Consider the following 12,195-nt stretch of genomic DNA (forward strand, 5'->3'; position numbering starts at 1 on the left):
GGTGTGGGGTATATCAGTGTGTTGCAGTGAGGGGTGTGGGGGATATCAATGTGTTACAGTGAGAGGTGTGGGGTGTATCAGTGAGTTACAGTGAGGGGTGTGGGGTATATCAGGGTGTTACAGTGAGGGGTGCGGGGTATATCAGTGTGTTACAGTGAGGGGTGTGGCGTATATCAGGGTGTTACAGTGAGGGGTGTGGGGTATATCAGGGTGTTACAGTGAGGGGTGTGGGGTATATCAGTGGGTTACAGTGAGGGGTGTGGGGCATATCAGGGTGTTACAGTGAGGGATGTGGGGTATATCAGTGTGTTACAGTGAGGGGTGTGGGGTATATCAGGGTGTTACAGTGAGGGGTGTGGGGTATATCAGTGGGTTACAGTGAGGGGTGTGGGGTAGATCAGGGTGTTACAGTGAGGGGTGTGGGGTATATCAGGGTGTTACAGTGAGGGGTGTGGGCTGTATTGGAACGTTACCGTGGGATTGATGCCCGTGTGGGGACATTCCCAGTCGGACGGGATTCCCTGCTGGCAGCGTTGGCGTGCCCCTGCTCCCCGGGCTGTCCCGTGACGCCATCGTGCTCTGTGCCCTCTCCACCTGCTGCAGTCACGTCCTGATCGGAGGTCGAGCCCGTCACATACCCGTTGCTGGCAGCTCCTGGCAGCGAGACACAGGGGGGTCAGGCGTTGGTCAGAGTGCTGGCGTGCCCCTCCCTCGGCATGCTGCCCGCTCTCCCACCACACCACCCCCCCCCACCCCCTCCCCAATCCAGGGGCACTCGGTGTGTCTGTGACCGCCTGCTGCTGGTCACCCCCGCGGAGGGTCAGCGCCCACCGTCCCATGCCCATGTCGCCTTTCGCTCCGACCAGCCCCCGACGCCCACCCGTCCGTCTGCCAGCTCGCTCCAGGGACCGGACGGGACACTGCGAGGGTCTCGCCTCCTCACCTGGGACCTGCGGCCTCCCTCCAGCCGGATCCCCTTCAGCCGCCTCCTTGGCCGACCGCGTCTCAGCCCCACTCGGCAACGATTTGCTCCGCGCCCGCGCCCTCAGCATGGAGGGCTCCAGGGTCAGCGTGGCATCGGTGGGCAGGATGGGCGGCACCGGCGTCCCGTAATAGTTCCCTGGCGACAGAGCACACGCATTCAACACGGGCAAACGCCACACGCGCTATCGAATTCAACATGGAGTCAACTCCGGTCCCCGTCACACCCGCCCAGGGGCAGGGGGTTAGATACAGAGTAAAGCTCCCTCTACACTCCCAGGGACAGGGGGTTAGATACAGAGTAAAGCTCCCTCTACACTGTCCCCCACTCCCAGAGACAGGGGGTTAGATACAGAGTAAAGCTCTCTCTACATTGTCCCCCACTCCCAGGGACAGGTGGTTAGATACAGAGTAAAGCTCCCTCTTCACTGTCCCCCACTCCCAGGGATGGGGGTTAGATACAGAGTAAAGCTCCCTCTACACTGTCCCCCACTCCCAGGGACAGGGGTTAGATACAGAGTAAAGCTCCCTCTACACCGTCCCCCCACTCCCAGGGACAGGGGGTTAGATACAGCGTAAAGCTCCCTCTACACTGTCTCCCCACTCCCAGGGACAGGGGGTTAGATACAGCGTAAAGCTCCCTCTACACTGTCTCCCCCATCAAACACTTCCAAGGACAGGGGGTTAGATACAGAGTAAAGCTCGCTCTACACTGTCCCCCCACTCCCAGGGACAAGGGTTAGATACAGAGTAAGGCTCCCTCTACACTGTCCCGCATCAAACCATCCCATGACCGGGACAGCACGGTGTTAGATCCAGAGTCAAGCTCCCTCTACACTGACCCAGCCAAACCTTCCCAGGACTGGAAGAGAGCTGTGTGAGGTGCAGTGTGCAGTCCACCCAGCGCGGCATGGGCCAGGTGATGACAGTTGGTGACGGCTGATAACTCACAGGGTGGGGAAGAGGTTGCACAGAACGGGTAGGGGGGTTGGAGGCACTGACAGAGGGGTCGCTGGGTCACAGGTCAGAGGCTGGAGTCTGGGAGAGGGTCCCAGGTCAGAGACAGGAGGCTGAGAGAGGGTCACAGGTCAGAGGCAGGAGGTTAGAGAGGGTCAGAGGTCAGAGGCTGAGAGAGAGTCACAGGTCAGAAGCTGGAGGCTGAGAGGGGGTCACAGGTCAGAGGCTGAGAGAGGGTCACAGGTCAGAGGCTGAAGCCTGAGAGAGAGTCACAGGTCACAGGCTGAGAGAGGGTCACAGGTCAGAGGCTGGAGCCTGACAGAGGGTCACAGGTCAGAGGCTGGGGGCTGAGAGGGGGTCACAGGTCAGAGGCTTGAGGCTGAGAGAGGGTCACAAGTCAGAGGCTGGAGGCTGAGAGGGGGTCACAGGTCAGAGGCTGAGAGGGGGTCACGGGTCAGAGGCTGGAGGCTGAGAGAGGGTCAGAGGTCACAGGTCAGAGACTGAAAGAGGGTCACGGGTCAGAGACTGAAAGAGGGTCACAGATCAGAGGCTGGAAGCTGAGAGAGGGTCACAGGTCTCAGGTCAGATGCTGGAGCCTGAGAGGGGGTTACAGGTCAGAGGCTGAGAGAGGGTCACAGGCTGGAAGCGAGAGAGGGTCACAGGTCAGAGGCTGGAGCCTGAGAGAGGGTCACAGGTCAGAGGCTGGGGGCTGAGAGGGGGTCACAGGTCAGAGGCTTGAGGCTGAGAGAGGGTCACAAGTCAGAGGCTGGAGCCTGAGAGAGGGTCACAGGTCAGAGGCTGGGGGCTGAGAGAGGGTCACAGGTCAGAGATTAGAAGCTGAGCGGGAGGCCACAGGTTAGAGGGTGGAGGTTGAGAGAGGGTCAGAGGTCAGGCTGGATGTAGAGAGATGGTCAGAGGTCAGAGGCTGGAGGTTGTGAAAGGGTCACAGGTCAGAGGCTGGAGGTTGGAGGCTGAGAGAGGGTCACAGGTCAGAAGCTGGAGGCTGAGAGAGGGTCACAGGTCAGAGGCTGGAGGCTGAGAGGGGGTCACAGGTCAGAGGCTGAGAGGGGGTCACGGGTCTGAGGCTGGAGGCTGAGAGAGGGTCAGAGGTCACAGGTCAGAGACTGAAAGAGGGTCACGGGTCAGAGACTGAAAGAGGGTCACAGATCAGAGGCTGGAAGCTGAGAGAGGGTCACAGGTCTCAGGTCAGATGCTGGAGCCTGAGAGGGGGTTACAGGTCAGAGGCTGAGAGAGGGTCACAGGCTGGAAGCGAGAGAGGGTCACAGGTCAGAGGCTGGAGCCTGAGAGAGGGTCACAGGTCAGAGGCTGGAGCCTGAGAGAGGGTCACAGGTCAGAGGCTGGGGGCTGAGAGAGGGTCACAGGTCAGAGATTAGAAGCTGAGCGGGAGGCCACAGGTTAGAGGGTGGAGGTTGAGAGAGGGTCAGAGGTCAGGCTGGATGTAGAGAGATGGTCAGAGGTCAGAGGCTGGAGGTTGTGAAAGGGTCACAGGTCAGAGGCTGGAGGTTGGAGGCTGAGAGTGAGTCACAGGTCAGAAGCTGGAGGCTGAGAGAGGGTCACAGGTCAGAGGCTGGAGGCTGAGAGGGGGTCACAGGTCAGAGGCTGAGAGAGGGTCACGGGTCAGAGGCTGGAGCCGGAGAGAGGGTCAGAGGTCAGAGGCTGGAGGCTGAGAGAGGGTCAGAGGTTGGAAGCTGAGAGAGGGTCACAGGTCAGAGGTTGGAGGCTGAAGAGGGTCAGAGGCTAGAGGCTGAGAGAGTGTCAGAGGTCAGAGGCTGAAGCCTGAGAGAGGGTCACAGGTCAGAGGCTGGAGGCAGAGAGTGGGTCACAGGTCAGAGGCTGGAGGCTGAAAGAGGGTCAGAGGTCAGAGGCTGGAGGCTGAGAGGGGGTCAGAGGCTGGAGGCAGAGAGTGGGGTCACAGGTCAGAGGCGAGAGTGGGTCAGAGGCTGAAGGCTGAGCGAGGGTCAGAGGTCAGAGCCTGAGAGAGGGTCACAGGTCAGAGGTTGGAGGCGGAGTGAGGGTCAGAGGTCAGAGGCTGGAGGCTGGGAGAGGGTCACAGGTCAGAGGGTGGAGGCTGAGAGTGGGAGGGGGGTGTAGGGGCTGGCGGAGGGGACGGAGATAGGGAGGGGTGTAGGGGCTGGAGGAGGGGACAGGGATAAGGAGGGGGTGTAGGGGCTGGAGGAGGGGATGGAGATAGGGAGGGAGTGTAGGGGCTGGAGGAGGGGATGGAGATAGGGAGGGGTGTAGGGGCTGGAGAAGGGGACAGAGATAGGGAGGGGGTGTAGGGGCTGGAGGAGGGGACAGGGATAAGGAGGGGGTGTAGGGGCTGGAGGAGGGGATGGAGATAGGGAGGGAGTGTAGGGGCTGGAGGAGGGGATGGAGATAGGGAGGGGGTGTAGGGGCTGAGGAGGGGACAGAGATAGGGAGGGGGTGTAGGGGGCTGGGCATGGTGACAGGGATTGTGGGATTGTCTAGGACTGGCGTGATTTGATGGGGAGGATGAGAATGGGACAGCTGCAGGTGTTGCTGGACTGGGCTGTTGTGTCGTTTCTCAAGTGGAGATCGGGACAGAGAGCAAACAGGAGGGCACACCGGGCGACCCATCTCCCTGCTCACTCGCCCCTCATCCCCGGGGTGGGGAGGGGGGAGGGACGGTGAACGCCAGGCCGTGAAGATTACCGTCAAACTTGCCGGTTTCCAGCAGCCCGCCGGCCCTCTCCAGCGCCTGGAACTCGGACAGGCTGACGAAGTGGAAGTCCACGCCAGGGCGCTCGCCCTCCCGAGGGGCCCGGGTTGTACCTGGCGGGAGAGGGGAAACAATTTTGTAAAAACCGCAACGACTCAGCGTCTGGTGGGTGGGGGGGGGGAGGGGAGGGTCCGAGGCAGGGAATAAGCACAGACGTGTTCCCACACCCCCACCCCACACCGGCCTCACGGAGGACGTCAGAGGCTGAGACCGCCACCTCGGGCGCGATTCTCGTTCGCTCCCACCTCCCCCACACCCCCGCCTCAACCCCAACCCTCACAGGCCTCGGTCAGATCTCCTGCTGGGGGGGGTGGGTGGGCTCCATATTCCCCCGTCAACAAACAGGGCTCTCACTGAAACACTCGGGGGGACGGGGGCATGGGTTCAGGCAGCGCAGACAGCGGGAGCTCCTGTCACCCTGTCCGCGGGCTCCAACTTGGATTTTGCTCCTTTATGACAACACGGAACGTTCCGGCACAGAGCAGGCCCTTCGGCCCCTCCACGCTGTGCTGACCAATCTGAAGCCCCTCTCTCCTACACTATCCCATTCTCATCCCTATGTCTATCCAATGCCCCTAAAGTTGGCGAGTCTACTCCTGTTACAGGCAGTGTGTCCCACGCCCCCTCCTACTCTCTGAGTAAAGAAACTCCCTCTGCCATCTGTCCTGTATCTATCACCCCCCCTCAGTTTAAAGCTGTGTCCCCTCGTGCTAGCCATCACCATCCGAGGGAAAAGCCTCTCCCTGCCCACCCTATCTAACCCTCGGATTATCTGATACGTCTCAATTAAGTCACCTCTCAACCTCCTTCTCTCTAACGGAAACAGCCTCAAGTCCCTCAGCCTTTCCTCATAAGACCTTCCCTCCGTACCAGGCAACATCCCGGGAAATCTCCTCTGAACCCTTTCCAAAGCTTCCACATCCTTCCGCTCTGGGAGAGAGTGGGAAAGTGGAGTTGAAATGCCCATCAGCCATGATGAAGGGGTGCAGTGAGCTGAGTGGCCTTACTTCCACTCTGTTGTCTTATGTCACTTATCTGAAGAGGGTTGGAATATAAAAGCACCGTTGTGCTACTGAGACTTTATAAAGCTCTGGTTAGGCCCCATTTGGAGTACCGTGTCCAGTTTTGGTCCCCACACCTCAGGAAGGACATACTGGCACTGGAGCGTGTCCAGCGAGATTCACACGGATGATCCCTGGAATAGTAGGTCTAACATACGAGGAACGGCTGAGGATCCTGGGATTGTATTCATTGGGGTTTAGAAGATTAAAGGGAGATTTAATAGAGACGTACAAGATAATACATGGCTTGGAAAGGGTGGACGCTAGGAAATTGTTTCCGTTAGGCGAGGAGACTAGGACCTGCGGATACAGCCTTAAAATTAGTGGGGGCCAATTCAGAACAGAAACGCGGAGACATTTCTTCAGCCAGAGAGTGGTGGGCCTGTGGAATTCATTGCCGCAGAGTGCAGTGGAGGCCGGGACGCTAGATGTCTTCAAGGCAGAGATTGATAGATTCTTGATGTCTCGAGGAATTAAGGGCTACGGGGAGAATGTGGGTAAGTGGAGTTGAAATGCCCATCAGCCATGATTGAATGGCAGAATGGACTCGATGGGCCGAATAGCCTTACTTCCACTCCTGTGTCTGTCTTATGTCAAACAGCGATGGCCAGAACTGTACACAATACTCCCAAGTGCGGCCGCACCAGAGTTTTGTCCAGCTGCAGCATGACCCCGTGGCTTCGAAACTCAATCCCTCTCCCGATAAACGCTGACACACCTTCTTCACAACCCCATCAACCCGGGCGGCAATTTTCGGGGATCAGGACATTCCTTTTGCCTCAAGTTGGGGTTCCTGGCCCGAGGCGGTAAGTACGGAGCGCATGGTTGTCCCCCGAACCCACATCTCCGATGAGATGGCTGCTCCCTCAGGAAGATGGAAGGGGTCGGGGAAACGGGGTGGATAGGAACCCGGGATCAGGCCCCGTGGGAACTACGGAGAAAGGCTGGCTGAAGGTGGGCAGGCGCGGGCCCAGCTGAGTTGTCCCAGAGAATCTTCACTGAATCCAGCGACACCACACCAAACCTCCAGAGAGTATCCACCCAGACCCAATTCCTACTCTATTACCCTAGACTTACCCCTGACCTGCACACCTACCACCCTAACCTGCACATCCCTGGGCACTACGGGGACAATTTAGCACGGCCAATCCACCCTAACCTGCACATCCCTGGGCACTACGGGGACAATTTAGCACGGCCAATCCACCCTAACCTGCACATCCCTGGACGCTATGGGGACAATTTAGCACGGCCAATCCACCCTAACCTGCACATCCCTGGACGCTATGGGGACAATTTAGCACGGCCAATCCACCCTAACCTGCACATCCCTGGACGCTATGGGGACAATTTAGCACGGCCAATCCACCCTAACCTGCACATCCCTGGGCACTACGGGACAATTTAGCACGGCCAATCCACCCTAACCTGCACATCCCTGGGCACTGCGGGGACAATTTAGCACGGCCAATCCACCCTAACCTGCACATCCCTGGGCACGACGGGGACAATTTAGCACGGCCAATCCACCCTAACCTGCACATCCCTGGGCACTGCGGGGACAATTTAGCACGGCCAATCCACCCTAACCTGCACATCCCTGGGCACTGCGGGGACAATTTAGCACGGCCAATCCTCCCTAACCTGCACATCTTTGGACTGTGGGAGGAAACCGGAGCACCCGGAGGAAACCCACGCTGACATGAGGAGAATGTGCAAACTCCACACAGACGGTTGCCCGAGGCTGGAATCGAACGTGGGTCCTTGGCGCTGGGAGCCACCTTCTCTCAGATTGATAAGATAATGAAATGTTCAACATGGCACGCTACTCCTGCCTTGGTTTCGACAAAGGTCTGTTTGCTGCCCTGTCCAGACATTCAGAGTTAACCTCTAACCCACCCCGACCAGCCCACACCGCTGTGCCATCCTCTCGGTTCCCCCCTCCCCTCCCAACCAACGGGCGCTGTACTTACATGGCACTGCACGGATGTACAGGTTCTGGCGGATACACTCCTGGAGCTCAAAGTCTGCCGAGCCTTGGGTGAAAGTGTGCTTGAGGAAGTGGCGGAGGTCAGAGTTCAGCTGGGAACCTGAAGGGACGCTGGGTTAGCAAGGGTCCGAGGGCATAGTTTTATACACACACACACACACACACACACACACACACAGCCCCTCCCTCTCCCGCAGTCAGAGCCCCTCCCTGCCCTCTTTCCCAATCCCTCAACTTTCCCTAGCCCCTCCCTCTCCCCCTCCTCTCCCTCCCACCCCCTCTCTCCCAACCCCACCCTCGCCCAGACTCTCCCCCTCCATCCCTCACTTTCCCAGTCCCCCATCTCCACCCCCTACCCCCTCTCCCAGTCCCCCTCCTCCTCCCCGTCTCCCAGTCCCCCTCTCCCCTCTCTCCCAGTCGCCCTCCCCCTCCCCCACTCCCAGTCGCCCTCCTCCTCCCTCCCTCCCTCCTCCCTCTCCCGGTCCCCCTCCTCCCTCCTCCCCCGGTCCCCCTCCTCCCTCCTCCCCCGGTCCCCCTCCTCCCTCCTCCCCCGGTCCCCCTCCTCCCTCCTCCCTCCTCCCCCGGTCCCCCTCCTCCCTCCTCCCCCGGTCCCCCTCCTCCCTCCTCCCCCGGTCCCCCTCCTCCCTCCTCCCTCCTCCCCCCGTCCCCCTCCTCCCTCCTCCCTCCTCCCCCCTCTCCCGGTCCCCCCCCCCTCCCCCGGTCCCCCCTCCTCCCCGTCCCCCTCCTCCCCCCCTCTCCCGGTCCCCCTCCTCCCCCCCCCCCCCCTCTCCCGGTCCCCTCCTCCCCGTCCCCCTCCCCCCCCTTCTCCCCGTCCCCCTCCTCCCCCCCCCCCCCCTCTCCCGGTCCCCCTCCTCCCCCCCCCCCCCCCTCTCCCGGTCCCCCTCCTCCCCGTCCCCCTCCTCCCCCCTCTCCCGGTCCCCCTCCTCCCCGTCCCCCCCCTCCCCCCTCTCCCGGTCCCCCTCCTCCCCGTCCCCCTCCTCCCCCCTCTCCCGGTCCCCCTCCTCCCCGTCCCCCTCCTCCCCCTCTCCCAGCCCCTCCCTCTCCCCTCTCTCTCCCAGCCCCTCCCTCTCCCCTCTCTCTCCCAGCCCCTCCCTCTCCCCTCTCTCTCCCAGCCCCTCCCTCTCCCCTCTCTCTCCCAGCCCCTCCCACTCCCCCTCTCTCCCAGCCCCTCCCACTCCCCTCTCTCTTCCAGCCCCTCCCTCTCCCCTCTCTCTCCCAGCCCCTCCCACTCCCCTCTCTCTCCCAGCCCCTCCCTCTCCCCCTCTCTCCCAGCCCCTCCCACTCCCCCCTCTCTCCCAGCCCCTCCCTCTCCCCCTCTCTCCCAGCCCCTCCCTCTCCCCCTCTCTCCCAGCCCCTCCCACTCCCCTCTCTCTCCCAGCCCCTCCCTCTCCCCTCTCTCTCCCAGCCCCTCCCACTCCCCTCTCTCTCCCAGCCCCTCCCTCTCCCCTCTCTCTCCCAGCCCCTCCCTCTCCCCTCTCTCTCCCAGCCCCTCCCACTCCCCTCTCTCTCCCAGCCCCTCCCACTCCCCTCTCTCTCCCAGTCCCCCTCCTCCCCCCTCCCTCCATCCTCTCCCCCTCCTCCCTCTCCCTCCAAGCCCCTCCCTCTCTCCCAGCCCCTCCCCCTGTCTCCCAGTCGGTCCATCCCTTAGCCCCTCAATCCCTCCTTCTCCCCCTCCCCTTCCCTCCAAATCCCAGTGTCTCTCTCTCTCTCTCTCTCTCTCTCCTCGTACTCACTGCTTGCCCCCTACCTCCCACCTCTGCCCTAGCCCTGGTGCCCTCTCCCCCCTCCCCCCTGGGACCCTCACCCTGTGGGACGGTCCTGAGGTGCACCGGGCCCGGGATAGCGCCCAGGAGCTCGCTGGCGTCGCGCAGGGTGAGGCCGGGCACGGGGGCCTGGTTGACCTCCAGCAGCAGGTCCCCGGGGTGAAGCCTGCCCCTGCTCACCGCTGCCCCGGGGCAGGCGCCCAGGTAGATGAGCTGGCCGTATTCCGCTCCGCCCAGCAGCCGGACGTGCAGGAGCCCTGCCTCGTCCCGGTGCAGGGTGGCATCTCGGGTCTTCTGGCTCCAGTGGGTGATGTTCAGCAGTTTCCGGAACATGCCTGGGGGTGGGGGTGGGGGAAAGCAGAGAAACGAGCCCAGGTTAGACTCCCGGAGGTCAGCCCGGAGTCCGCCACACCCTCCCCTGCGGTGCCGGTCACGCCCGTCCCGCTGCGGGTACAAGGTCTGCCAGCGAGCTGATCAGTAACCAGCCTTTATTGACACCGGCCCAGGGCGGGGAGCAGACAGCACACCAACGGCACCGTGCCCTCCCCCCATCGCCCCCCGGGGAGCGGGCACCGAGCCCTTCCCCCACCGCCCCCCCCCCCCGGGAGCGGGCACCGTGCCCTTCCCCCACCGCCCCCCTGAGGAGCGGGCACCGAGCCCTCCCCCCATCGCCCCCCGGGGAGCAGGCATCAAGCCCTCCCCCCATCGCCCCCCGGGGAGCAGGCATCAAGCCCTCCCCCCACCGCCCCCCCCGGGGAGCGGGCACCGTGCCCTTCCCCCACCGCCCCCCCCCCCCCCGGGAGCGGGCACCGTGCCCTTCCCCCACCGCCCCCCTGAGGAGCGGGCACCAAGCCCCAGGACAGCAGAGAGAAAGGCCATCAGTGCTGGGACACCGCAGCTCCCTCTACACAGTCCCCACTCCTAGGGACAGGGGGGTTAGAGACAGAGTAAAGCTCCCTCTACACTGTCCCGCCACTCCCAGGGACAGGGGGGTTAGATACAGAGTAAAGCTCCCTCTACACTGTCCCCCCACTCCCAGGGACAGGGGGTTAGATACAGAGTAAAGCTCCCTCTACACTGTCCCCCCACTCCCAGGGACAGGGGATTAGATATAGAATAAAGCTCCCTCTATCCTGTCCCCCACTTCCAGGGACAGAGAGTTAGATGCAGAGTAAAGCTCCCTCTACACTGTCCCCCCACTCCCAGGGACAGGGGGTTAGATACAAAGTAAAGCTCCCTCTACACTGTCCCCCCACTCCCAGGGACAGGGGGTTAGATACAGTGTAAAGCTCACTGTACACTGTCCCCCACTCCCAGGGACAGGGGGTTAGATACAGACTAAAGCTCCCTCTACACTGTCCCCCCATTCCCAGGGACAGGGGGTTAGATACAAAGTAAAGCTCCCTCTACACTGTCCCCCACTCCCAGGGACAGGGGGTGAGATACAGATTAAAGCTCCCTTTACACTATCCCCCACTCCCAGGGACAGGGGGTTAGATACAGTGTAAAGCTCCCTGTACACTGTCCCCCACTCCCAGGGACAGGGGGTTAGATACAGAAGAAAGCTCCCTCTACACTGACCCCCACTCCCATGGACAGGGGATTAGATACAGAGTAAAGCTCCCTCTACACTGTCTCCCCCATCAAAAACCCCTGAGGGCAGGGGGTTAGGTACAGAGTAAAGCTCCCTCTACACTGTCCCCCCACTTCCAGGGACAGGGGGTTAGATACAGAGTAAAGCTCCCTCTACACTGTCCCCCACTCCCAGGGACAGGGGGTTAGATACAGAAGAAAGCTCCCTCTACACTGACCCCCACTCCCATGGACAGGGGATTAGATACAGAGTAAAGCTCCCTCTACACTGTCCCCCACTCCCAGGGACAGGGGGTTAGATACAGAGTAAAGTTCCCTCTACATTGTCCCCCCACTCCCAGGGATAGGGGGTTAGATACAGAGTAAAGCTCTCTCTACACAGTCCGCACTCATAGGGACAGGGGTTTAGATATAAAGTAAAGCTTCCTCTACACTGTCCGGATCAAACACTCCCAGGGACAGGGGGTTAGATACAGAGTAAAGCTCCCTCTCCACTATGCTCCACTCCTGTGGACAGGGGGTTAGATATAGAGTAAGGCTCCCTCTACACTGTCCCACCACTCCCAGGGACAGGGGGTTGGATACAGCGTAAAGCTCCCTTTACACTGTCCCCCCACATCACACACACTCCCAGGAAGCACGGGGGGGGGGGGGGGGGGGCGGTTGTCACAACACAACCCGGAGTTTACGATCCTCCCTCGGACGGAGTCAGGCTCGGTATTTCCCGGACTCACCATCAGCGTTGATCCTCGTCCTTCCACTGCAGGACGGGTACCCCAGGGGCGAGCTGCCTCGGGACACCTCGAATGAGCCTCTGACAATTACCCATCGTGCACCTCTTCTGGATGCAACCTTACTACCCACTCCCCCCCCCACAACCGGGGCTAAACTCCCTAACTGACCAGCAGCACCCCCCTGCAGATACATCCGCCAAATTCCAGCCCCAAGCCTCCAACGTGGCACCATCTTGACCTGACTTTCCCATCTCCCTGTACCACCATCGTCTGCCAACTGTCAGCTTCTCGCCCTCCTTTACCCACCGATTGTATCCTTCTCCCCCCCCCCCTC

General features: G+C 61.3%; 1 protein-coding gene across 1 annotated transcript; it reads right to left on the reverse strand.

Moving 5' to 3' along the window:
* Positions 1-469: 469 nt before the first annotated feature.
* Positions 470-11,906, reverse strand: LOC132805681 (membrane-associated guanylate kinase, WW and PDZ domain-containing protein 2-like). Its single transcript, XM_060820862.1, has 6 exons — positions 11,862-11,906; positions 9,576-9,869; positions 7,734-7,850; positions 4,633-4,752; positions 944-1,120; positions 470-654 (listed from the first exon to the last, which is right to left on the reverse strand). The coding sequence occupies exons 2-6, from the start codon at positions 9,865-9,867 to the stop codon at positions 470-472; spliced, it is 891 nt and encodes a 296-aa protein (XP_060676845.1). The 5' UTR covers positions 9,868-9,869; positions 11,862-11,906.
* Positions 11,907-12,195: the final 289 nt, after the last annotated feature.

The sequence above is a fragment of the Hemiscyllium ocellatum genome, chromosome 52 (assembly GCF_020745735.1).
Source record: "Hemiscyllium ocellatum isolate sHemOce1 chromosome 52, sHemOce1.pat.X.cur, whole genome shotgun sequence".
Classification (NCBI taxonomy): domain Eukaryota; kingdom Metazoa; phylum Chordata; class Chondrichthyes; order Orectolobiformes; family Hemiscylliidae; genus Hemiscyllium; species Hemiscyllium ocellatum.

What these genes read in the sequence shown, in the direction of transcription:
- LOC132805681 (XM_060820862.1), bottom strand. Translation starts at nt 9,867, where the DNA reads ATGTTCCGGAAACTGCTGAACATCACCCACTGGAGCCAGAAGACCCGA. An exon ending in GTACATCCGTGCAGTGCCAT is followed by an intron (nt 4,753 to 7,733) that starts GTAAGTACAGCG and finishes CTCTCCCGCCAG; the next exon opens with GTACAACCCGGGCCCCTCGG. An exon ending in AGGGAGGCCGCAGGTCCCAG is followed by an intron (nt 655 to 943) that starts GTGAGGAGGCGA and finishes TCTCGCTGCCAG; the next exon opens with GAGCTGCCAGCAACGGGTAT.